The sequence below is a fragment of the Accipiter gentilis genome, chromosome 25 (assembly GCF_929443795.1).
Source record: "Accipiter gentilis chromosome 25, bAccGen1.1, whole genome shotgun sequence".
Taxonomy (NCBI): domain Eukaryota; kingdom Metazoa; phylum Chordata; class Aves; order Accipitriformes; family Accipitridae; genus Astur; species Astur gentilis.
In genome coordinates, this window is record NC_064904.1 from 20,022,405 (window position 1) to 20,048,412 (window position 26,008).

Genomic DNA, 26,008 nt, shown 5'->3' on the forward strand with positions numbered 1-26,008 from the left:
ACAAAAAAAGGATTATGTGCTTGTCCTGGAGAGCTAAACAATTTCAATTATTGTCTGAAACAAAAGGAAATTCTCCATGCGCTGTGGTCTGTCTCGTCTTTTGCCATCCTTGATGAGTCCTGCAGAGCCATCATCATCAGTTAGGAGGGAGGAAGGCTTGCAGCAGCAGTGCGAGGGAACATTAAGGGTTGTGTTTTCCATGTTTAAAGAGCTTTTAGAGGAAGGGTTACAGAAGTGTCTGCTGCGTGGCTGGGCCAAGGAGTGGTGGATTGGAGAGCATGAAAGCCCCAGGGACCCAGCTGCAGGATGGAGGTTCCCATGCCTGAACACCCTCCCTCGGGTGTTCGGTGCCCGCTGACTCAGGAGCCGGCACGCTCCCACCTGCTCCCACTGACGTCTCTACTGGGTGCTCTCCAAACCGTGGGGCATCGGGAAGCAATCACGGCATTTCTCCCAGCTTTTCAGCCCTTTGAGCAAAATGAAGATGGCGAAAGGCCAAGTCCTTGCGGTAGAAGGTGAATTTTCTGAATCGGCTCAGCCCCTCCTGGAGCGCTGATGACCCCATTCCCAGGCTTGGACCACTAATGGTCACGGTCCCTCCTGGTAAGCCTTACTCCATGGCCAGGCTCTTGTCTGGCTCTGTCATAGGGATCCAGCTGCAAGACAGCGGAAGAGAAGGCTGGAGCAGGGAGGAGGCGGGAGAGGACATTGCCCCCAGGAGGGAGATGATGCAAAGCAGGAGCGGGGGCATGGGAAGGACACATCTGCCTGTGCGCAGGCAGCTGCCGTGCCAGCGATTCCTGGCAGCGTGGCCAGGATGCGAAGCAGGACATAGACCTGGTGAGCTGGCTTGTGTCTCTTGGGCTCATTGGTGTCTGGTGCGGGCACAGGGGGTCTGGCAGGGCTGGGGGACGGTGGGAACGAGTCACTCCATCCCATCGGGTGGTTCAGCCCGGCAGAGATGGTTTCCTTACCGCCACCCGGCAGGGCAGGTTCCTCTCCAGCACGGCTTGGCTGTGGTCCCTGCCATGGGGCACCGTCCCCTGCCACGGGGCCTTGCCTGCAATGTCGGAGCCGCGGCCAGGGCTGGTTGCCCGGAGTTGCTAGGTGAGGCTGATCTCCTGCCAAGGCTTTCTTGAATCACCTTGGGCAGGCAGACGGCCAGACCTCAGCCCACCCTGAGGGGCATCCAATTTTACAAGGGTGATGCAAACCATCCTGGTACCCTGGGGCTGTGGTGCCCATGCCCTTGGCACTGCCCGTGGGGATGGTGGAAGGGTCCTATGGGCTCAGCAGTGCCTGGGGTGGTCCACGATGACCAGCGGGTCCCCCTGCCCAGACCCAAACCAGTTCCCCGAGCCCACACAACGCCCTTGCTGCCTGCCGATTTGGGGCAGGAGCGGTGGCTGAAGCACGGTGGTGGGGAGAAACGTGGGGGGGTGGAATCTGGAGACAGACAGACAGACGTTGGTCTGGGGGTGGGACGGGAAGCCGTCGGTGCCGTATTGGCACGGCTGGAGGTGGCGGAGGAGCTGCGCTGGGGAAGGGAGGGTACAGGGGCAGGATGGAGCTGGGATGTAAGATAAGGGGTGGCAGCTGGGCAGGATGGGTTTCCTCATTGCGTAGGGTGGCTCTTCCGCCTGGCGCTTCCTTCGCTAAAAATACAGTCGTGCTCCTGGTGCAGGCCTAGGGCAGGTACCCGCAGCACCCAACCCCACGCCACCCGCAGCAGCTTGCAGGGTGGCCGTGATGGGGTGTCCATCCCTTCTGCCCCATGCTCGGCGTGGGCAGGGGTTGGGTCTCAAGGGCACCGCTGGTTTTGTTCCATCCTCCTGGAGCCGGGGATCGGAATGGAGCCAGGATCAGCAGCCCGAATCAGCTCCTCATAGAATGCCTTCTCTGTATTTTTCCCTTCCCGACAGAGAGGTGCTCCACCTCCGGCATCTCCTTCTGGGACAAAATCCACGGCTACAGCGTCCTGCTCTGTCCCCAAGCTGGGTGACATGGGTGTCCACAAAAGGACCTTGCTGCTCATGCCGCCGGCCAGTCAGGGTGACTCTCACACCCAACGGGTGAAGTCAAAAGACCAGGCTGGAAGAACAGCAACCACAACGGACCATCCCACGGCAATCCCCTTACAGTGTCTTTCCCCCATCCCTGGAAAGTGGGAGCCCCTGGGATTCCGCAGGGTTGGGAAGGGAGCGGAGGTGGCACGTCCACCGGCGCCATGTCGCTGGCTCCATTGTTCATTGTTCTTGGCTCGGCGGAGCCAACGTGGGGACGGGAAGCGATAAGTGGAGAGAGGGCAGCTCTCCAGTTCCTGCTCTCCAGCAGGTTATTTCCCCACTCGCCTGACCTCTCCTTAGGTAAACTCAGCGCTTCGCCTCCCTTAGAGTTTGCTTTGCTCTCCTGCACTCATCCAGCACGGCATGGGGCCCAGGGAGAACAGCACGGCTCTATTAATAGCCCATGGGGTTGCCAAATCCCTTCTGTATGTTGAAAGAGTGGCTGCAATACCATGATTCAGCCCTCGGTGGTAACCCACGGGCTGTGCTGGGAAGGGTCCCAGCTTCACTCCAGGCCTGGAGGGCAATGCTCGGCTCTCGGCTGGGGTGGGGAGGTGGGGAAGGGCCTTTGCTCCATCAGCTCGGGTTTTCTTGGCTTGCTTGCAAAACAAATAGTCCTATCGCTAAACTTGGTGTTGTTCCTCTTCATTGGCAGCTGCCCAAGCTCATGGGCTGGACTCACCTCTGCACATGGACCCATAAAGAGTGAAAACCAGGACCATCGGTGAGGGCAAAGCCATGGACCTGTTGCTGTGGCTCCTTGTACCCGGGGCTGAAGCAGGCTCTCAGGGATGAAAGCCATGGTGTCCCTGGCCCAGCCTTGCTCCATGCACAGTCCTACCTGGAGGAGAGCAGACAGCAGAGCCTCTCAGTGCAGCCCATGGAGCAATCCGCTCAGGCCCCTTTTGAGTTTTAAGTCTTGGACTCTTCTCTCCTGCAGCTGGGCTTGTGAGTGACCCACGTTGGGGAGTGGGAGCTTCGGAGGGCTGAGTTGCCCTGGAGAGATGCTGTGGCTGACTCTCTGTGGACCCTGGACCTGCTGTGGGGAGGTGGGTGGGAGAAGTCACCCATGGGGAGAGGTGGGATCCTGGACATGGAGGTGCCACAAGGCTGCGTGAAGGATGCTACAGCTGGGAGAGTTCAGCTTTGCATGGCGATGAGCAGAGGAGGGAGCCCCAGCTGCGAGCAGGGCCGGGCGCTACCACCAAGGCAAATATTTGGAAAGGCAGTTACTGCCCAGAAATAACTGCAAATGCTTTCAGGAGCAAACCTGGAACAGTGTCCATGGGCAGTGGCCAGAGTCGCCCAGCCCAGGGCAGCTCCCAGTGCAGGGGGGAGAGGTAGGGCAGGGACGTTGCCAGCTCCTGGCCATTTATTACCCTTCCTACGGCAGTGTGTGGGGTCTATGGGGCTTCTTTTGGCTGAGCTTTTTGGAGACACCCCATCCCCATGGAGCTGGCAGCCGAGGAGGTAAAAAGTAGCCTCTCCTCCCTTGCCAGTACATGGATGCTGAAATGTGGGTACCAGCATCCAGGCAGCCTCCTCGTTCACTCCCAGCGATCAGCACCTTTAGGTTCAAACTCGGCCTCTCTGTTTAACTACAGCCAGGATAAGGTATTTGGGAGCCTGAAGGGATTAGCACCAGCTGGGGGGGGCCTTAGGCAGGGGTCCCTGTCCCCACAGACCTGCCCAAACCTGAGCACAGCAAGGCTGGAGCCAAAACAACAGCTCAGTCTCATCGCAGGGGAGCCAGATATGCCGCTGACAGCTGCCTGCGGGCAAACCCGGGACAGTGAAGTCACCGGCTGTGACTCGCCAGCATTTCAGCAGGCAGCGTATTGCATCTTAGCCTGCTCACTCCCCGCCGGGTTTGTAGGTCCCTAGGGAAAATTGGGGTGCGTGAGTTGCCCAGCCAGGTGCAGAGATTTCGATCCCATCATGAGACATCAGCCTGGTGTCCAGGTCACTTGGGACTGAGCTCAGAGGTCTGAGCTCAGAGGTGGCAGGGAGGGGACGCCGTCCCCTCATCACTGTTTGAGCAGCCTGATTCCCTGGGGACTGAGCTGCCCTGGGAATCAGCCCCTCACCGGGAACAGGAACGCACTGGGGTGGCTCTCAAGGATCCTGGCAGAGTCTCTCCGGTGGAGTATTTCCACTGGAAAGCCTGTGTGACAACCACAGGCTTCAGCCCAAGTCCTTGCTCCCGAAAGGACACGTGGTATTGAAACCCATCTCCCAGGTGTGGGAATGAGCTAAGGTGATAAACGGGGCTGTGAACGACTGCGGTTTGACCCACTGGCCACCATCCCCTGCCGTGGTCCCCACCTTGGTGGCACTCGTCCTTCCTCCTCGTGCTGCAGGCAGCGACAGTTGCGGGCAGGCACCGCTGCCTGCTGCCAGCCCTTCGTGCAGGGCTGGGTTTCTCCGGGGTTAATCATCCATGCTCTGAGCCGTCCCCATGTGCAGACCCCAGGGTCCGACCTCTTGTCCCCCTTCGGCACGGTGCCACCTCCCCCTCTTGCCCTTAATGAAGAGGGTGAAAAAAATAGGAGCTTGCAACCCTCTAATGCAGAGCCCTCAAGGGGCTCTGGCTCCTGGGGGACATGGAGGCCAGCTGAGGACCCCAGAGGGACAAATCCCAAAAAGCTCCAGGTCTCTCTGCCTCTCCTACAGCCTCTCAGTCTTCCCCTCAGGTCAGGGAGGAGGCAGCAGTGAGGCACCGCAGGCTGCAGGTGCAGGCAGGAACCTGCTTCATTTCTTCTTCTTCTCTGCAGAGGACAGATTGAGCTCCTCACCAGAGTCTTCCTCACTGGGGATGCACTCAAGATGCTTTTGAAACCCTTAATTATGTGCTGGTAAAAGCTGTGACTCCACATCAGGGCTGACTGCGCCATTCGTCTGTTCCTGGGTCCCACCTGGCACTTGGGCAGTGCTGCTCCATTTCCCCACTGATCTCTCTCCCTGGAGGATCAGCAAAACCCAGGATCCATGAAGAAAAAGGCACCAGAAACCCAACCTGTTCTTTTATCCTCAGCCCACGATTCGCACCGGGCTTTGAGTCAGGAGCTGGGGACGTTTGTGGCTGCCAGCTCAGCCACAGTGCCGCAGCCTCGGGCAGTCAGATGTTGGAGCAGGGCTCGGAGACTGGTCCCAAGGGGCTCGGAGGTCCCAGCACCCATGCTGGAGTTGGGTCACCTCCTTCTGGCACCTTCACCAACTCCAAGGACACCAGGAAGGCCATCCTGGGTGGGACCAAGGCTGTTTCTGCAGCAGAGGCTGACAGCAGTGGTGTACGGCAGGATGAGGTTGGCATCTCACCTTGCCTCTCCCCATCCATCCAGAGGGACGCTCAGTCCTTTCTCCCAGTTTGCAACTGGTGGGCACAGGGCTTTCTGCAGCGGAGGCAGACGGGTCCCTCACTCCCTGTGCCTGGTTGTAGCAGGGCCAGGACACCCGGCAGGGACTGTCCCCAGTGCTTGGACTGGGCAAACGGGGATCTCCCTGGGAGCGAAGCAGATCAGGACAAAGCTGGGCCAAGCCGTGGAGAGTGAAATTGGAAGGGGGGAGCATGATTCAGGCTGTGTCACCCCAGGGCAGCGCTGCACTGGCCGGAGAAAATCCCTCTTGATTCATGGCTTGGCAAGTTCTGTGGCTTATTGGGACCGCGATGACCCAGCGATGGCACCCCACAGCGGAGAGGGCTCTCAGTGATGGGGCATGGCCAGGCGACAGCATCTCTCCCCAGCTCGCCTGCAGCCTGCCCGCGGAAGATGCAGCAAGGCAGCGAGATGCCGAGGATGACACGCAGATCGCCAAAATGATGCATGGGCTGAGTAAGAGGGAAAGTCGGGGTTTTTTTCACCAGGAAGGATTTCTCTCTTCCTTTATCGCAGCCAGGAGCACAGCACGGTCCGTTTTAAGGACTCGGCTCCAGCTGGGACGAGGCCTCAGATATTTTACTTCATCTCTGCAGTCTAATTCCCAGGGAACGGGAAGGGCTTCACAACACAGCCCAGCCGTCCCCGGCAAAGCTTCAACTATTCCCCTGACAAGCCGTGTCCTGCGGTATCGGAGGAGCGGGGCCAGCTGGCTGCTCTTCCCAGCCTTTCCCCTGTGCCGACGGCCTCAGCGACCCGGCAACGCTGAGGGGGGGGGTCTGGGAGGACACCCCACCACCTTCCCTGTCCCCAAAAGGTGGGTTTCCCACCCGTGGGTACCTCCCAAGCTCCTTGCCATGGGGTGGTAGTCCCTTCAGAAAGGGGGTAGGTGAATTCAGAGGGGCTGGGTTGGCTCTTGGTGACTGCTGACCATTGCCAGCCAAGGTTGCTCTGACTTGCCCTGTCCTTGGACTCATTCCCTAAACCCCAGCTAGTGTCTGCGGATGGAGACAAGCTACAAAGAGACCTTCAGAGTGAGCCAGCAGGGCCAGCCTTACATTCCTCTCCCCGAACAGCTCCCAGAGTAGATCTATTTTTTTAAGGATATGAGTTAAAGGCATTTAATCACAACCCTCCTGCTCTCCACTTCCTTTGGACCTCCTTGGTTTTCCGATTTTATTTTTTTTTGAGCAACATCCCTTCGAGATCCCGAGGATGGTTGAAAATTGAGCCGTCAGCAGCGAGGACCACTCAGCCCTGCTCTCCTCTCTCCCACGCCATGAGTCTTCTTTGATGCACCAGGGCACAACGAGGGCAAACTCCTCTATGTATCCATCCTTCTGTGGTGTGTCAGGGATTTCCAGGGAAAACGAGTGCTCCAGCAGTGCTGGGAAGCATCCTGCAGTCTCCCAGGAGATCAGGGCTTTTAGCCCAAAGGGTTTTGCCTACCCTTTGCCTACAGCCAGCCAACCCCAGTGACAGTCCCGGCTCTACTGGGAACAGGGTCCCTGCCACCCAGCCTCAGCAGGGAGCGGGGCCAGTCTTCGTGCAGAGAAATGTCTTTTTTTACCCAGCCCAGTCCCCCAGTCATGGCTTACTAGTGGTGTCCCAATGCCATGAGCACTGTCCCCAGTCCCTGCACCACCATGAGGTTATTGGGACCCAGTTGCCCCAGCTCTTCGCCCAAGCCCTTCCATCTGCTGTTCGATATCAAGGATAGGAGGTATTTTTCTTGGACTTAACAGATAGGTCCCCTCCATTTTCTTGCCCAAATAGAGAAAGGTATTTTTTTTTGTTCCGCCCAGCCTGCAAAATCCAGCTGGCAGCGGGCTGACGGCACTGCTGTCATCGTTTAATTCTCTGCAAATCTCAGCTCTTGCTAATTGCTTTTTGCTCTCCTGGCCGTTGCCTTCTCGCGGTGACCTCCGCCTGCCCTATGCTGCTCCAATGCCCTTTGCATCAGGCTACGTGGGTTTTTCCAAACCACGGCGGCTGTTGGTCTGTGTTGGGGCCAGTTTGGGGTCCCACGAACCGGAGCAGGACATGCCGCAGAGCTGCAGGCTGACGAGGAGTTTTTAGCCAACCCCTCGTCCCCCTCCATCCTGGCTGTCCCCCAGTGTGCCATGCCCTGGGATGTGGCTCCCTGTGGGAGACAGCCCTGCTCTTCCCGGGTGCTGGTCCTCCAAGACCCCCTACGAGGACAGGGATGCCCCCCTGCATGGACAGGGACTCCCTCTAAGGACAAGGGCACCCTACAAGGGGCTTAGAGCCTCTGCAAGGATGAGGACCCCACAATGACCCCCTACAAGGATAGGACCCCCCCTATGAGAACAGGGACCCCGATGCCAGGACAAGGACCCCACAGAGACCCCCTAAAAGGACAAAGACTCCACAGGAGCTCCCTGCAAGGACAGGGACCCCCTGGAAGGACAGAGTCTGCTCTGTAAGGATGGGGACCCCAAAAGTGTCCCCTATGAGGCCTGCTGCTCCAGCAGCCGTATGGCCCCACGGGCTGCCAGCACCCTTCCACTCCCAGAAAGGCACCAGCGAGTCCAGGCAGGGGGAAAGGGCAATTAAATATGATTTTAAAAATGCACCGGGCGCTGCTGTGCAAAGGCAAGTCTCAAAGCAAACATGCCCGCAAGAAGAAATCCTTCCTGGCTTAGTGCGTCCTTCTAAAAACAAAGAATGACTTCAGAAAAATGTGAGAAAAACATGAGCTGCTCCCCCCCTAAGAGGGAAAAAATAGAGCAAAGCAGCAATGTGATGGTGTTTGTGCTCCCGGGGCCTTTGGGTGAGCTGGATGGAGGTGCAGGGCCATTGGCAGCAGATACCCCGAGAGCATTGCTGCAATGCCCAGGAAAAGCTGATCTCCCTTAAAAAATTATCAGACGCCAAATATTTGCTCGAATGCTCCCAAACACACTGCAGAAGGGATGCGTCGCATCAGAGCCCTTCAGCTCCCCCCTAAAGAGAGATTATTGATGATAAACTTTGCAAATCTTCGTGCTTTATTCTGATAATTACAGTACATTCATCACAATAATAAATAATTAAGAGAATCAAGACCTTCTTGCGTAGCTATTTGAGAAGCGTTTGGCATCGTGGCTCTTTGAAGCTGAGCCCAGCTGCTCTGTGGGGCGGCTGTGCCGGTGCTGGTGGGATGCACCGGCAGGAAAACGCCGTGCCCGGGGAGGAAAAGCTGGTCCCGGTGCTCCAGCTTGTGCAAACAGCTCTGCCAAGGAGGAAAGTGCTGAGCAAGCCTCCCCAGGAAGGATGCTCTTCGGGAAGGACCTCGCCGAGGGGGTAACCGGTTGCTTGAACCAGCGGATGGATGTCCTGCCCTGGATTTCCTGGTATTCGGTTTTGACCCCAAACCCCTCTCAGACTTGTCAGGGGCTCTGTGTTTTGCTGTCCCGGGATGCCCCCAAACCCCCTGGCAGAGGGAAGCCTCCAGCTCCTAAAGCATCTTGCAGGGAGGGCTCGGGAGTCTGGAATGATTTAGCAGCCAAGGCTTGGGAAGGCAAAAGGCAATGAACGGGGGGACTGATGGCAAAGTACTACCCGCAGAGAAACCTTCTGAGCACAGCAATTTCCGATGGCCAAACACACCAGGATAGAGCCTGGAAGCCTTTCCCCTGTCCCCCTTCTCCTTTGCCCTTTCTCTTTTCTCTTGCCCCGCTGTCCCTTGTCCCCATCCCTGCTTGCAGAGCTGCAGGAGGTTTGCAGAGGCTTCGTGCTCCTTCTTATCCACATCACGGACGTGGTCTTGCAGGAGAAACGAGGGCTGGTGATGGCCTTGCTGGGAACAGCCCCAGCAGATGTTGGGGACAGCAATGACTGGGGCTACTGGAGGAAACAGGACCATTCTCGCAAGATGCACGAGGTTTCCAAAACCGGTGCCCGATGTGATCACTCCGAGACGCCGAGCAGCGTCCTCCAGCAGCCCCGTGGACCAGTCGGCAGAGCCCCTCAGCCAGGGCACGGGCTGCCCGTGCCTTCCCCAGGCGCTGGCCGTGCACCGGTTTGCTGAGAATAAGCGCTGAGGACTCATCCTCACGATGCTATGGGTCAGTCCGGCCTCCGCAGGGCCCTCTGAGAGTCCTCACAGCTGTAAATGAGCTTTTCCCATCCCCTACTGGATGAAAAAGGTCTTTAGTGGAGGAAATAGCAGCTGCTCATGACAAATAAATGTTCTCTCATGTATACATCCACTCAGCATGACAAACTCCATCGGTCTCAATTAGCTGCGTGGCCAAAACTCTAGTAGCACAAATGTCTGGGGATAAACACAGGCAAACCAAACAGCCCTGGAATGGCTTCTTGTAAATACAGTTATTTCTCTTTTTAAGCCTGTTCAAAATGCTGTCTGCTTTGACATTTCACATCTGTTGTGGCCAACACCATCTCCTCCTGCCCCCCCACATATAGAGAGATAAAACCTTGTCCCCGGCACGCCATGGCAGCAGTATCGGGGATATTGGGCTCCCAGTAAACGGCATCCTTAGTGGTTTTCATCCATCCCAGTTCCACCAGCCATTGCTATGCTGCTTATTCAGCACCTTCTAGGTGCTTTCTGGGGTTGAAATGACAGTGGAGGTGACAGCAAAGGAAGGAGGACAGTGAGGACATGGGTGCTGGAGGAGGTTTGGGGAGGGTGATGGGCTCAACGAGCTCTGGAGGTTTCTCCTAGCACCATTTCAGTGCCTCTAGGCAGAGGAAGAGGAGGCAGCGGGGAGCAGAGCCTTCCTCTTGCATCCTTGCCCCCTCCCCGGCACCCCAGCTAAGCAGAGCACCATGCAAAAAAAAAAAAAATAAAAAAAATAAATTCAGCAGCCTGCTGCGAAAAGCCCAGCTGGAGATATCTGAATCTGGTGGGTGCTCTCTAGAGTAGCCAGTGGGAGAGAGAAATCTGCGGATGCTCCGCATGAGGAACGGCTCTGCCAGCCTTGTGGGAATCTCGCTCAGCCGGGACTGGCACGGCGGCTTCGGTCGGGCTCCTCTCGGCACGGCACAGTGCCGGCAGCGTGGGGCTGGCTGTGGGAAGGGAAAACTGAGCTAAAGCAGGGACCGTTTGTCGCTGCAAAAGCTGCCAACACTAACAGGAGCAGAGCTGGTCACAGCTGGGAGCTGGAGGATGTCGGAGGATGCCAGCGGCTTCAGGCTGGCAGAGCCCTGTGTGCTGGAGCAGAGGCCATCCCCAGCTGCGGCACGCAGGTGGTTTCACTGTTATTATTTCCCCTTTTTATTCCCTTTTTTAATTTTCTGGAGTTCCCCCAGTCGATGTGGGGTGCTGGGGGGAATGGCCGTGGGAGGGATGCAGCTCCTATGTCGGGAAGAGATGCTCCCAGAGCACAGAGGGGAAACTGAGGCAGAGAAATGCGGTGTGTCAGATTTGTAGGACTGGAAGGCTGGTGTTTGAACCACGATAGGACCTCACTCACAAACTGGCTGCTCAGAGAAACAAGGTTTTTCAGGTGGGATTTTTTTTTTTTAAGAGGTTTTTAATTTCAGCCACAAACTGTCACATTCTGCAGCTGGAGAGGCTCAGTGGGAACCGCAGCAAAAGCAGAGCAGGCGGTGGCTGCTCTCGGCCACCGCGCTGGGACACAAAACCCTACACAGATTTATAGTCTGACTTTCTCAGAAGCCTTTGCTGTCCTCCTTGCATGAGCTCAGTTCACGAGGCTGCTAGCAGGGTCCCGGTTTTTACCTAATAAATGAGATTTGCAAGCGAGGTCACAGCGTTTAGCACGCGAGGCAGGTGGCGAGCGATCCATCATGCTCAGCGGTGCCTCATAACTTTTATGGCCTTCTTGAAAGCCACACGCTTGACATGAGTTTGACACTGTTTAGTCTCTTGTTTTTGAAGATTTAGATTGCTTTGGGAACTGCACCAGCGCTGGCAGATCTGCGGCATTTCCCTGCGGATTTGATGGGCGCAGATGTTTCCACGTTTCAGGGAAATCCGGTTAAAAAAAGCAGCTCGGCATGGGAAACCCTTGCAATTTCCAGGAGCCTCCCCAAACACGTTCCCTACCTCGGCTTTTTGAGTAGGGACCCGACGTGCCCCTTCCAAACCTCTCGCGCCGCCTTTGCCCCAACGGCGAAGCCCGTAAGCGTCGGGGAAGCGCGGTCCAACCCTCGCCGCCGGCTTCTCCCACTCGGAGAAAGGCGATGGGTCCTCCTTCAGTACGCATCAGCTGTATAAAAAGCGGCAAGTGAGAATCTATCTTATCGCATTCCTCATCTAGATGCTCTTAAAGGAGAGGGCTTTCTCCGGGGGCGAGTGCCAGGCCCGCCATGCGTGCACGTCGCTGCGGCAAACAAACAAGCGCTCACTCCCTCGCCGAGCCGCGGCAGTTGTATTTTTAGCTCCGCATCCCAGTTGGGTTTGTAAAACTTTCCCTCCTTGTGTTTTCAATCAGTTGTAGATCATCTCTAAGCTCCGGCTGGATTTTTCCCAGCGTGTCGGTTGTCCTCTTGGTTGGTTTTCCAGCAGCAGCACGTTCTCCCAGCCGGAGGGGGAAGACCCGGAGCGGGGGCTCTGCTTCTTTTTTGCCCTTCCCATGCATTTGCTTTATGGCTTAGGGGCCAACGGGGATGGATGTATGGCTGCCTTCGCCATCCCAGGGCCAAGTGCCATCCCCGGCATCCTCCGGCTCACCCTCCCGGCACACCGGGCTCCGGCTACGGGGAGAAAGGAGCCCGCAGGAGCTGTTGGCAGCAGGAAGGCTGCGTGTCCCTCCCGCATTCCTCCCTTATGCATCAGCTCCTGAAGCCGTGACCGAGTACCGGGGAGGGACAGAGACCCGGGAACATGCCAGGAACAAGCAAGTCCCCCAGGAAGCCGAAATGGTGGCAATTCAGCCAGTTTGAGGAAAAACTCAGCCGAGACCTTCACTCCCTTGTAACGCTGAACTAAAAAGCCAAAATGAAAAAAATTGTTATTATTCATACATTGCAAAAAAAGCTTGAAAATGTGGCTGCAGAGAGGTTAATTCTGTCACAGCCCTGCTGCTTCCAAGGTCTCATAACCCCTCATAATGACAGGGCACAGGCCACGAATTACTCGTGCTGGGTCTTGGTGTGGGGCGGCAGGCTCTGATTTTAAGCCTGTGAGGTTCGGGATACCCCAACAGCCTTCCTGGAAAGGGGCGAAACCCTTGCTTACTGGGCTGCAAGGTAAAATAACAGCCTGATTTACACGGCAAGCTCTCCCCTCTGGGGATGCTGTAGGAGGAAAATGCTCGGTGTTAGTCCCCGATGACCAAAAAGGGACCTGGTGAATCCGGGAAAATGGGAGATGTGGGGTAACCTCAGGGACCTGGAGGAGCTGGAAAGCTTTCACATTAATACGCGGGGATGCAGAGATCCGAAACCAGCTGCAAAAGCAGAAGGTAGCTACTGTAAAACCAAATGTTTCTCTTTTCCCTGCACTCGAACCGTGGGGGAATTGCCATCAGCTCCGACATCCGATGCCGAGGTAAGCCCTGGCACCGCTGCGAAGCTGGTTTGGGAGCCCAGCCGTGCCATCTTCCCTTAAGTCACTTCCTTGCCTAATTCATTTAATCCGATGTAATAGCTATCGTGGCTGTGCACCCTCCTGGAGCCCGGGGAGATGGGCTCGCTGCCCATCCTCTGCCTGGAAACGCAGCCGCCTCGGCAGGGCAGCTGCTTCCCACCTGACTCTCCCCTTCTTCCCAGGGCTCTGCTTTCCTTCCAGCCTCCCGAAGGACCGACCGGACCAGCCATCCCGGGGGAGCTCCTTAGGGATGCCGGGCTCGGACACAACGCCGCACGCAGCGTATCACATCACCCACCTTTGTAGGGTGTCCCCAAATGTTGCCCACGTTTGCTAACCCCCGTGAATGGGGACGTGGGGCTTTTGTGGTCTGTGGGTAGAGCAACGGCTGAAGCACTCGGGCTCTGCCAGGAGGCCAAAATAGCTGAAAAATGAAGTCTCGCTCCTTGCTGACAGCACACAGATGCAGAGGAGATGTTCCAAACAAGCCAGAAAAAGAGCGAGCGAGAAGGAAGCTCCCCTCCTTTCTTCTCTACTCTCCAAAAACGCTCATTTTCCCTAAAATTCTGCCTTGCATCGCCATCATTTCCCACCCAAACCATGCCCTGCCACCTGGACCCTTCATGTTTTCCTTTTTAAGGGAGACAGCCCAGAAGGAAAGGCAGACGCCAGCCTCCCCGCCGCCATGGGGCGCAACTCAGAGCCACCCCCAGGCTGCTCCAGCCAGCTGGAGAGGGTCTCAATTCCCCAGGTCCCGCAGCTCCCTGCTCCCTCTGGCAGCTGCGGAAAGTCTCTCTCCGTTTTTAAGAGGTCTGGTGGACAGCTGATGCCATCCGTTGTCCCCAGCGGGTGGCTTCTCCCTTGCTCCTCTTCGGCAGCTTGATTTCCAGATGGAAATGCAGACGTAAATACCTGCCTGGCGCTTTCTGGCAGCGGCAGGTTTCCGGTATGGAAATAAAAAACCATTAAGGGTCGGCACAGACAACGAAATGACACTCTGGCACCTTGCATTTAAGCTGAGCAGATGTCGATTGAGCTGAAGTGAGTCAAATTAATTTGGCTTTTCTAATGGCTCCTGCATGATGCTAATAAAAGTAGTGTTTTGTGCAGGCTCATGGCTCAGGATACAGAGATACATTCATGGCCCTCCTTGTCCTCACAGAGCTCTAATTAAGGCCCTTTACTCATCTGAAAGAAGGAGCAGGAGGGACTGATGGCTTTTTTCATTTTCTGGGCTCGGGGAGCAGCAGTGGCCGGCGGTAACCCATGGCCAGCAGCTCAGGGGTTGGGCCCAGCCAGCACAACCTGACTCGGGGGGGCTGAGACCCCCCTCTCTCCCCGAGAAGCGGCGTGTAGAGCGGTCCCCAAGCAGAGCAGCGTCCCACAGCATCTCTGGGCAAGGAACCGTCTCTGCAGGATGCGTCACGGCAAAGGGACTCAGGTCTCGGGGGGGTTCCTCTCCTTGCATGCACCAAGCCACTCCCCGGCTCACAACCGACTTCTCTTTTTTATTTTTGCATTAAATTTCAGCCAAGTCATTTCCCTGACCCCATTTGCCAGGATTGCTGACCTTTACTGGGGACAGCTCGCACGAGATTGACTTGGCTGTAGCATCACCCTGCAAAAAGCAGATCCCAGCAGGATGGATGCTGGGAGGTTGTCTCCCAGCCCTGCGTTTCCCCATGACGAGCCATAAACCTCCCAAAAAAACAAGCGGCCAGCAATTAGTGGTCAGCAACCGAGCTGGCAGCCGGTGGGAGCAGACCCTCAGAGTGAGAGCCGCTGGGAGCATCCCGCCTTCGGGTTGTCCCCTGCGCTGCCACGGATGGTCCTGGGTCCCCTTCCCACCACTGTCACACGCCTCGGCAGGCTGGTCTGTGCAGGATGTGACACCCCCCCCCCCCCCCCCCCGCCATTTCCAACGTGATAGGGTTTTTTTCTTTTTTCCCCCCATCTTTTGCATGCCAGGCAGCCTTTCCCTCTGGCTTAGAAGAGGGTTAGGCAACTGGTCACGAAATTCCAGCATGAGCAACCAGGTCACGACCATCCAGCCAAATAAAGCGCATGGACCCACGGCTCTTCCCAAAGCTTTTGGCTCCTTTTCAAGCCAAGCACCCGCTAAGACACAACAGGGTGCACAAGCCCTGAACCCCAAAAGTGCCTTTCCTGCTGCTGCACGCACACATGGGGAAATAATTGGGGACGTGAGTGACCGCGACCTCCGAGCGGCGGGTGCCAGTCTGCCAAATCTGGACACCCAGGGCTCAGCAACAGGGTTAAAGACTTAATTGCACGGACAGTGTAGGGAGCACCACAGCTGCAGCCCCATGTACAGGACACATCTTGCAACCCTCCCCTGAAATTCCACACAACCCCCCCCAAATCCCCCCAGCCACAGGGTGCTGCCAGAAACCCGCCGGCAAGGCTTGAGCAATAGCAGCCCATGCCTAACATCTGCCCACACACATTTTGGAGGCCAGTAAACTTCCTGTGGATATTGGCTGCCTGACAAAAGTGACATAAATTCTGCCTTTTTTTAGGGTGGTTTGTTTTGGGTTTTTCTGTATTTTGATAACAGGTAGGAGCTTTGCCTGCCTCTCCCTGGCTTCGGGTTATACAAGTTTGAGGGAAGAGCTCAGAGGTGGGGCTATTTCTGTAGCTCAGGGGCCAGTTTGCAGAGGTAAGGCGAAAATATCATCACACATCTAAAAAACACAGTTTATTTTCACTTTTTAGGAAACTGGAGGCACATGTTTCCCCTCCCAGCCTCCCCCGCCGTCCCCGAGGCTTCACCCCACCGATGCTCCAGGCAGGTGACACGTTTCCTCCAGGAGCCAGATCCACCCTGAGATGCATCTTAAGCACAAACCCACACGTGACTCAGCAGGCTCCTTTGCGAGACATTTATTATTTAAATAACATATTATTTTTTTTCTACATCACCTCAACTAACGAACTGCAGAAAAACTCCAAATCTCGGCACCTTTGGGCTTTCTGAGCAGAGCTACGGCTCTCAAACGGACAACGAGACGCCCCGCTGGCAACAGCACAACGACACTGTGTGTGTCGGATGCTGAACAAACGGGAGCCATGAAACCAACCCCCCAGCAACTCCGAACGGCAGCGATGGCCTCGGGACAAACCCAGCTCGCCCACGGGGTCGGATGCTCCTTACCCCGGTGGGGACCAACCTGGAGCCCCAAAAAGCAACAGGCATCCCACAAAACAAAATCACGTTGCTGAAGGATGCTGCCCAACGAGGCAGGATGGGTGACCTGGATGTTTCCGCACTTGGGTTTTTTGGTTTCGTTGGGTTTTGGGTGTTGTTTTTGTTTTTTTAATTAAACCTCTAGAGACGTGATGTCCCTGAGCAGATTTATCCCAAGCTGGTGGGAGGGCAGTTGAGACCACTTTGCCAGGCAGCCCGGGAGGATGAGCCCTCCTCCATGCCAACCCAAAACGCATCAGCAGCATCACCCTGCATGTGGGTAAAGCACATGGCTGTGACCGAAACCTCTCGTTCCCTGGTCGGGCTCTTTATTCCCCTTGTCAGCTCCTGCACAAACTACAGGGCAAAGAAAATTGCAAAATGGGTGCTCAGGAGGGGCCACGCAGCTCTGCTGCCATCACAGCGCTAGGGAAGTGCCACAATTTTTGGCTTTTTTTTCTGCCCGGTGCCCCTCAGACATGGTGGGCTGGCACCCACCGGAGCCTAAAATCCCTGGAGTGGGGGACAGACAGACAGACACATGCACACAGACCTGATAAAGTGCATTTCCTCAGGCAGCCAGCCTACCTAATAAAGGGTAATATTTGGGGATACACCGCTCCCTTCTTCTCCTACCTGATCCCTAGGGACCTGGGGGCAGAGACAGGTGCTTGCAGCAACGGTGGCCACCCAGCCCCATCTTCAGGACCCGTACCCCTGCCCGCACACTGCCTTCAGCCCAAAATGACCGTGGGGGCCTTGCTGGGAAGCACACCAGCAGGAAGCTCTGCTCCCCGACACCCCCCCCCCAGCAGTAGTGTTCCAGCAAAGCCCCCCATGCTTCACCCCCCGACTGTCCCGCTGAACACAGCCTGCACCCTTCACCGGGTAGGAGCAGCCCCGTCTAAGGGCGACAGCGATATCCAGGTACTCATCAGCCCTTCTGATCTTGTCCCACTGTATTTTTTTTGCCCCGTGAGAGACCACACTGGCTTTCCAGGGGCTTCCCAGACATGGGGGTGACACCCGGCCGGGCCACCCCGTACCCTGGCCCACCCTACAGCAGATACGTCTCTTTATGGGCCGTAAGGCAGAGCTTCGTTAACATCTGTCAGGGCTGTGCTTCACCTGGCAGATGTCTCCTGGAATGGCCGATGGATCTACTGCCCACCGGGGTCCAGCCGTGCTGCCAGTTTTGTCTTTGCGGGGGACGGAGTCCGTCTGTCCTGGCTCGCGGGGGTCACCTGGCAGCACAGCACCGAGCGCATGAACCGCAGGACCGGCGGCCTCAGGATGGCGAAGACCCAAGGGTCGACGATGGAATTAATGGAGAGGAATCTCAGGGCTAGGAGGTCCCAGCTGTGGTTGTCCTCCGCCTCGCTGAACTTGTTCATGTAGGCGCGGATCTGTAAAACACGATGGGGAGAAATAATGCCGCGTCCGGGCTTCCAGGATCTGGCCCCCGGGCAGCTTCTTGGGGAGATTTGGGCTGTCACAGCACACTTGCTGCCTCTGCCGGTTTAAATTAACTTCTTGCTAATGAAAGCCAGGCCTGTGCTCTGCTCTCAACACGCAGCGAGGCTTCGTTCAGCCCTAATGCAGTTAAGGCGGAGGCTGCTCAAGGAAGCGGTGGGTCTCACCTTGAAAACCACATAGGACAAAGAAACGTTCAAGATGGAGAGGATGCGGGGTGTTGGACCCCTCCGGTCCTTCCTGCGACGTGCCGACTCATAGCAGCTTACGGGGCTTCCTGGAAGGGTGACTCAGCACTCCTTACTCATACGGGTCGGATCGCCACCCCCTCGCTTCGGGGGAGAGGGGATGCTCGGCCAGGGATGGGAGCTGAGGGTGTGGGAGATGTGAGCATCCCTCCTCCGGCCGGGATCCCTTGGGTACCACCCAGGGACGGTACAACCTGGGACACGAGGCGGCCGCGGTGAAGCCGGTACCCGCGGCTGCCGACAGCCCAGCACTTAACTCGGGCTCGGAGGGGTTTTGGAGAAGGATTTTGTGGTGCTGTGGCTTGATGGTCTCTGGGTCCATGTGCCTGGGCTGCTCCTCCTGCTGCTGTGGGCAGCCCCAGCCAGAAGAGAAAGTGTCACACCAAGGAGACACCGGCAGCTTGGTTTGAGACGCTGCCAAAACGCAGCCTGAACACAACCCCACATGGGAGCCAGGCGATGGGAAAAGAAAAACTGGCTGTGCTTCTGGATAAGACTATATCTGCTACCACAGGGCCCATGGGATCCCCACCAGTGCCTCTTTCCCACCCCATCTGCCCCCAGCAGACCCCGCAGGGCCCTGTCCGCATCTCCCCGCCAAGGGGTCTTGCTTCGCAATGACCACGGCACCCAAACTGGGGCTTTTTCGGGACACGGGGAAAGCTGCCCATCACGTGTGGGCCCATTGACGGGAGCTGAAGCGTCTCTCAGGATGTTGAGTCTAGCTCCCGGGATGCTCGCGAGCGTTCGGACATTACTGCTTTGTCTTTTCTCTGTCTTAAAACCCAGGCAGCCTGGCTTGGCTACAGCCTGTGGTTATTTTCTTTTCCCTTGGGAAAAGAAAGGGAGCACGAAGGGAAGGTAGCGTCTATTTAACTCCACAAGCACAAAATTAGTGCTGGCTTCGCTCCCAACCTTGGTGGGGCTCGCTTCTAATGGGAACAAAATGACCTCCTGCGGTGGCGGGCTCGCACACACGAGTGGCAGGGGGGGGACACGAGTGGCTCGAGGTGCTCCAGAGCCGGCAATGCTGCTGCTGGGATACGGCTTGGATGGATGAAAAGTGGACCTTTGGTGGGGAGAGCCCCGGGGCAGAGTCAGAGGACTCGCTCTCTCCCCTTCCTCACTTGGCTGCGGCGTTTCGACCCCGTATTTCTGCGGGAAGCCTCGCGCACGGACAGGGCACGGGATGAGGGCACGACCCTTGGGACGAGGCGTGCTGCGACCCACGTGCCGGATCTCCGTTCGCAGCAATCACCCGTCTCTGTGCCCGCGCCCCGGTGTTGTTGCGGAGGAGCGGAGACCTCCCGCCTGCCCACGTCTCCGGCTCCGTCCTTCCCTCTTGCCACAGAAATCTGGGATAACTCTGCCCACCCAGTGCAAACACCCACTGCCTCGAGCCCAGCAGCATCTCCTTCATCCCCACCTTTAGATATCTAATTTATTGCTCTGCCACCCCTCACACCTCCACCGTGAGCACCGGGAACCCCAGCGATACCGTGTGGTCCGGGGGACCCCTACCCCAGACCCTGCCTGAGCCACGCTGCCCGGCCTCGGACCCTCTGTGGGATGGGAGGGCACCTCTGCTCCTGCCACCCCGTCCTCCTCCCGACACTGGGAATATGGGGAGTGGTCCCCCAGTCCCCAAAGGATGTGTGGGTCAGCTAGACTTTGTGGCAGAGCTGGGGTCTCCCAAGCTTCAGGAGGAGCTAAGCTTTGACCTCGGCCCATAAGATTTGGGCTGTGGAGCGAGGGGGAGCCCTATAAAGGGAGGGAGAGAAAGGGGGGTGCTGGGGAGAGGGACCCCGGCCCAGGGGAGAGGCGGTCGCACTCACCGTGAACGGCAGGGAGCAGATGACGAAGGTGATGGTCATGATGGAGAGGAGGAGGAGATGGTCGATCTCTTCGGCCATGGACAACATGCGCCGGCCGCAGCTGCCGGCCGCCCGGGGCTGCTCGAGGGTGGCCAGCCGGCGGGTCTTCTGCCCGCGGCGATGCATGCGGGCCAGGTTGGCGATGACGCTGAGGTTGCAGAGCAGCACGGAGAGGATGAGGAAGAGGAGCAGGGTGGCGTAAAGAAGCGAGAAGGTGATGTCCGACCCGGACGCCTCCCTGCCGCCGTTGTGCCGGAGGTAGTCCAGGTGCATCTGGATGAAGCACCAGGTGCCGGGGCAATACTGCACGTACCGCCCGAAGCCCACCAGCGGCAAGGAGCAGAAGGCGGCGGAGAAGGTGTAGATAGCGGGCAGGGCGACCAAGCCCGTGCGGGGGCTGAGAAAGCGCTCGTAGAAGTAAGGCCGCCCCAGGGCCAGGCATCGCTCCAGCGCCATGGCGAAGAGGATGAGCATGGTGGCGAGGCCGAAGAAGCTCATGGCGAAGCCGAAATAGAGGCAGATGCGTCCTCCTTGGGCGAGGGCGGTCAGGGTGCGGTTGCGGTGATAGGAAGCCAGGACGAAGGGGCTGACGGAGCAGGTGCCCAGCAGATCGGTGACAACCAGGGCCAGCACCAGGACGTGGAAAAGCGAAGGCTGACGGTTGCGGGAACCGCGCCGGCAACGTAACAACAACCCCAGGGCCAACAGATTGCCCAGGAGCCCGGCGGAGAACATCAGGGCGCTGACCAGGGGTCGGACCCCGGCCGGTAGAGCTCCGCCGCGTTCGCACGACCCCCGGCCCGTCCCGTTCATCCCGCCGCCGCCCCGACACTGCCGCCGCCACCGGCACCGCCCGCCGCGCTGCCTTCCCCAACCCCCCCACCGGGCTCCGCCCGCCGCCCCCGAGCCCGCCCCGTCCCGCGTGTCGTGTCCTCCGTTCCCCCACTCGGTTCTCCCGGAGCTGCTCTCCCCACGGCTGGGTTAGGAACCCCTCGAACACGGCCGGTCCCCCATGGTACCGGGTTGGGAGTCCCCGGGGGAGGTTTTTTGGGAGTCCCCCCCACACACAGGGAGTCTGCAGAGTGAGTCGGGAGTCCCGTAAATGGCCAGGTCTCCCGGGGGGGTTTGGGAGTCCCGGTGCTGATTCGGGAAGGCTGGGCTTGTCCCGGTGCCGGTACGGGACCCCTACACACAGCCAGACCCCCGGTACCAAGCCAGGACCCCCACACAGGGCTGGCCCCCGGTACCGAGCCAGGAGTCCCACTGCTGCTCCGGGAACGCTGGGCTAGTCCCGGTGCTGATCTGGGAGCCCAGTGGCACGGCCAGCCCCAGTGCTGGTTTGGGACCCCCACACACAGCCAGACCCCCAGTACCGAGCCGGGACCCCCCCACACAGCTGGCCCCTGGTACCGACCTAGGAGTCCCACTGCTGCTCTGGTAACGCTGGGCTAGTCCCAGTGCTGATCTAGGAGCCCAGTGGCATGGCCAGCCCTGGTGCTGGTTTGGGACCCCCACACACGGCCAGCCCCCCAGTACCGAGCTGGGACCCCCACACATGGCCAGCCCCCGGTACCGACTCAAGAGTCCCACTGCTGCTCCGGGAACGCTGGGCTAGTCCCGGTGCTGACCTGGGAGCCCAGCGGTACGGCCAGCACCGGTGCCGGTCTGGGAGCCCTGCACACACACAGCACAGCCAGTCCCGGTCTGCTCTGAGAGTCCCGGTGCTGCTCCGGGATCCCCGAGGCACAGCTTCCCCAATGCCCATTTGGGATCCCCGAGAGGCACCGCAAGACCCAGCGCCGATCCGGGACTCCCCAATTCACGGCGATACCCGGTGCCGGTCTGGGAGCACCGAGTTCACTTGGAACCGTGGTGCTGGCGCTGCTCCGGGAACCCCAGTGGGCAGAGGGACCCCAAGGCGCGATGAGCCCCGGTGCCATCTCCACCAGCCTGGTGTGGGGTGGATTTACCGGGGAGCCGCAGCTGATCCCAGAGGCACCCGGAGCCCACGGAGAACACCCTGCCCCATGGCCGGCCCCACACCACGTCCCCATTGCCCCCCTTTTCCTATATATCATAAGAGGTCCTCCTGCGGCCGGTGTCTGGTCATGAGTGGGGGACACATCGGAGGGAACCGCTCTTCCCACTGCAAGCCTGGCTGAGGGCGGCTCATCCGCCCCAAATACCAACTCCAGGAAAGTTCCTTTTGCTGGGGCTTCGGGCTCGGCAAATGGCACAGGAAGCTCTCGCTGTTGCGTAGTATTTCCCGAGTCGTGACCCCGATCCTCTCCCCACCTTGCTGAGAGTAAAACCTTTGCCCTTGGCCTCCGAGCCGGGATCCGGCTGAGCTGGATGCCAGGCCGGGCTCAGGTGTACCCCTTCATCCATGACGTAACGCAAAACCGGTCCCCCCCAAACCCCGGCGGAACACCGACAGCTGCAGCGCGGTCGGTCGCAGCAGGTTGCTGCCACAAGCACGTTTGGGCTGTTATTTTTAAAACCTTCCTTTTTGTAACAGGAACTTCGTAAAGGAAACGTGGTATACGGCAAACTCCAGGGCTGGGGGAGCTGCGGTTTGTGACAGCACCTTCATTTCCGACGGGCTGCTCCTATTCCTCGCTTTGGTTTCCCACGTTAACGCAGCTCGAAGGCTTCTTCACCGCGGTGGGGAGGACGTACAAGTCACCCTGCCGGTGGCAGGGCACCCGCAGCCCCAGCCCTTCCCGTTCCCATGGCCAAAGCAAGGGGTGTGATGGAGGGGAAGGTGTCTTACCCGACTCCCAGACTAACCCTCCGTGCAGGCGGGCCAGAAAAACGCACGTCCCAGGACCCTTTTGAACTCCCCTCCCAGCCCCGACGCAGTAGAGCACCGAAACGTGTGGACGCAGCCGATGGTGGGAGCGATGCTGTTGGCTTCCCGAGGGCTGGATGGGACCCTGGCACGTCCAGCCTTCTGTGGTATCCAGAAAAATCAGGTTAAAAAACATGGAGCTGAGGCCCAATCCTGGCCTGGTCCATCTGAGCAGCTTGCGGAGACTGCGGTCCGCTCGCCTGGAGACCTTTTCCAAGCAGCAGGCACCCCGTAGGGTGGTTGCTCCAAGGCTTTTCCCAGCCTCCCACTCCTTTCTGGTCTTGTGTGTCACAGCTCAGGAAGGGGTTTTGGCATCTTCTGGAGCTCATTTTCCTGGCAGCTAATGGAGCCTTTAATACCCTTTTGGGGCTTCAGACTTCTCAACCGACGGTCGCCTCTGATGGGATATTTTTGCAATAATAGGAAAATTGCTGGGCTTTTTTTTTTCTTTTTTTTTTCTTCCCCTTCTGAGCTCAAAACCAGGAACATGCCACTTGGTGCGATCTGTCTGTTTCTTGGGATGTGTTTGTTTTCTTCCTTTTGCTTCCATGTTTATCTCAGGTGTCTTGCCTCTAACAAGGACCATATGTCCTCCCAAGGGTCGTTGGCATTGTTTTCCCTAAAAGAAGCTTTCCAGGACTGGTGCAGTTGGAGAAAAAACTCTGGGCTTGTAGGAAAGCTCCCTGAATTTCATACAAATCCTGCAGCCAAAAGGACTCAGTCCCTGGAGTTTACTGCCTACGGCTGGGGATCCTGCTCCATCCCTGGTGGGTTTTCAAGGACAGCTTCGGCACCGCAGGCGGGGAAAAACCCAGCCCTCCTGTGCGTGAAGGGATGGACTGCACGGGTGGATTTCAACCCTCTTAAACCAAAACCCCATCTGACTTGTGTTTAGCAAAGCCAGACATCATTTTTCTTCCAAAGCCTTCCCAGCCTCATCCCTTATCTCGTACACCGGTGCTGCCAGCAGCCTCACTCACCACCCTGGAAAAGCAGGGCTGAGCACCGGCGTGGCAGATCCAGGTTTCGGTGCCTTGGCTTGCTGGGTTAAAAAAAAAAAAAATAATCAACCCGTTCACCGGCTGGTTGTGTCTTACAGCCCCGCAGGCTGAGCACCCTGGCTCGGGTGCCTGGCAGCCCCGGCGCTGCTGCCTGCCCAGGCACGCGCCTTCCTGCTTCCAGAATGGCTGAAAAATGCAGGCAGACAATTAAAAAAAAAAAAAAAGGGCTTTTTGCAAGAGCTAAACAATTTGCCGGGAAATGAGCTTGTGCAAAGTTGTGTCTGGATTTCATGAGCTGAAAAAAAAACCAAAAAAAAACCCCAAAAAACAATTAACCATGCTCGATTTATGTCCAGGAAAGGAGCGGGAGGCAGGGTTAGGTGATGCCGGTGACACCGGTGACACCGCGAGTGTGGGACAGGGCCGGACGGCAGCGGGCACGGCACAACAGCTCCGAAAAGAACATCGTTGGTGTGAGCCACAGCCTTGCACCGAGCAGCGTCTCTTTATTGCCTCCATTAAGCATTACGTCCGTCCCTTTGAGGATCGCTGGCACAGGAGCAATCTGGCACGGAGGGGGCCCACGGGGAATGACTGAACAGTGCGAGGAGCCCGGGAGGAGGAGGAGGAGGAGGAGGAGGAGGAGGAGGAGGAGGATGCGATGGGGGAAGGCTCGCACAGCAGCTCCCACCTCCTCAGCATTTGGCCGGCGAGCCCTGAGCCAAATGGTTCCTGTTTAGCAACATCTACAACTAAATCGCGTGTTGCGGGGATAATTTATTTTTTTTTAATCTTATTTTCATTTTTTCCAAGCTCAGTAATAGGAAGGGGCTCTGAGCTTTGATGTAACCCCTGAAGCTCCAAACCATATGCGTTCGGGCATTAAAAAGTGGGTTACCCGAGGGAGAATGTTGGGGTGGAGAGTGGCAGCCCTCTCCTTGCGGCGGCTGTGCCCAACGTGCTCAGGCCGGTTCGGAGCCCAGCCCTGGCTGGGGACGTGCTGCCATCTCTGGAGAGGACCACGATATGGCAGTCCCAGGCCCCACGAATGATTTATCCATGCCGAGGAATGATTTATCTGCTCGGAAGGCGGCCTGGCGTTCAGCCGCCGGTGCAAACCTTGTTGGCTGCAGCCGGAGTTCGGCTCGCCCGGAGGCAGCGGTGACCGGTTGGAGACTCCATGTCTGCTCCCAGAGCAGGTAGGTCACCAGTAAGGACAGAACGCTGATTAAAATTAGCTCTACCGAAGCCAGATGAACATGTCAAGGTCGCCGGGACGTGCACGGGCCCAGCCGGGGAATGGGGACCGTGCAGGGACGGGGGGGGTCACCCTGGCAGCCTGCAAGCCCCAGCCGAGCTCGGTGGCTCCCCGATTTCTTTTCTCTGATGATAAAGTCACGGATGGGTCAGACATTGCGGTGTGTGCATCATCTCAGGGCTCGGAGGGAGTCTGTATTCGTGCACCTTAATAAAGGACCTGTTTGGGGTTTTTTAATTTAATTGCTGCTTTGCACAGAGCGTGGTTGCCCTGGGCTCTAAATGCAGATATGGTGGGGCAGGGACCTCTCCTGGGAGGCTCTCTAGGAGCGATTCCTCGTTGGGGTGGCGGGCAGATGATGGTCTGTCCCAGCCTGGGCACCCACGGAGCACCCACGGCTCACATCACTGCACGCTCCTGGCCTGGCCGTGCCTGGTCCGTCTGTCCTGAGCGGTGCGTGGATCCATACGGTGGAGGAGATAGATCCCAGCCCGGGGAGGACAACGGCAAGGTTTTGCAGAGCCGTTATCTCACCTGGCCTTCATCCTGCTGCGGCGAAACAGGTCCGGCGCAAGCCACAGCGCTGAGTGTGAGCCCAAAGTCCGGGCTGTTGACTTCACGGTCCCACGTGAGCCATCTCCAAGTCAATAACACGCCAGTAACATGAAACCGATACGCCAAGCAACCTTCATTTCATTTCCTTCTCCTTCGAAAACCCCGACGAGAGGTGCTGAGCAGGGAGCTTGCGGGTCCCCCCAAATACAGCTCTACCCTTTTCTCCAGCCAGGAGAGCCTGGCAGGTCAACCCAGAGCCAACCCAACCGGGTCACCTCCCAAAAGCCCCAAGACAAATTTGCCTGAGTTTCTTCCTTGAAAAGCAGAATCCATTTGACACCAAGAATAAATATCACATGAGAACTCGCAGGAACACGACTACACCTTGCAAGGCTTAACTAAATAGAGGGAGAGAAATATTTGCCCTGTCTCCTCCGAAGACACTAAGCAGATAGAAACTTTGGTCATAAATCATAATTTTTTTGGCCTAAATGGTTACTTAAGGCAGATATTAAATCCAGTTAATAAGTGTGGTTGAGGGAAAATGGATCTTTCATTAAAATGATTGTTCA

At 57.6% G+C, this 26,008-nt stretch overlaps 1 protein-coding gene across 1 annotated transcript; it reads right to left on the reverse strand.

The window, feature by feature from the left end:
* Positions 1-15,857: 15,857 nt before the first annotated feature.
* Positions 15,858-20,649, reverse strand: PTGER2 (prostaglandin E receptor 2). The gene is made up of 2 exons (XM_049828675.1): positions 19,733-20,649; positions 15,858-17,582 (listed from the first exon to the last, which is right to left on the reverse strand). The coding sequence occupies exons 1-2, from the start codon at positions 20,582-20,584 to the stop codon at positions 17,337-17,339; spliced, it is 1,098 nt and encodes a 365-aa protein (XP_049684632.1). The 5' UTR covers positions 20,585-20,649; the 3' UTR covers positions 15,858-17,336.
* Positions 20,650-26,008: the final 5,359 nt, after the last annotated feature.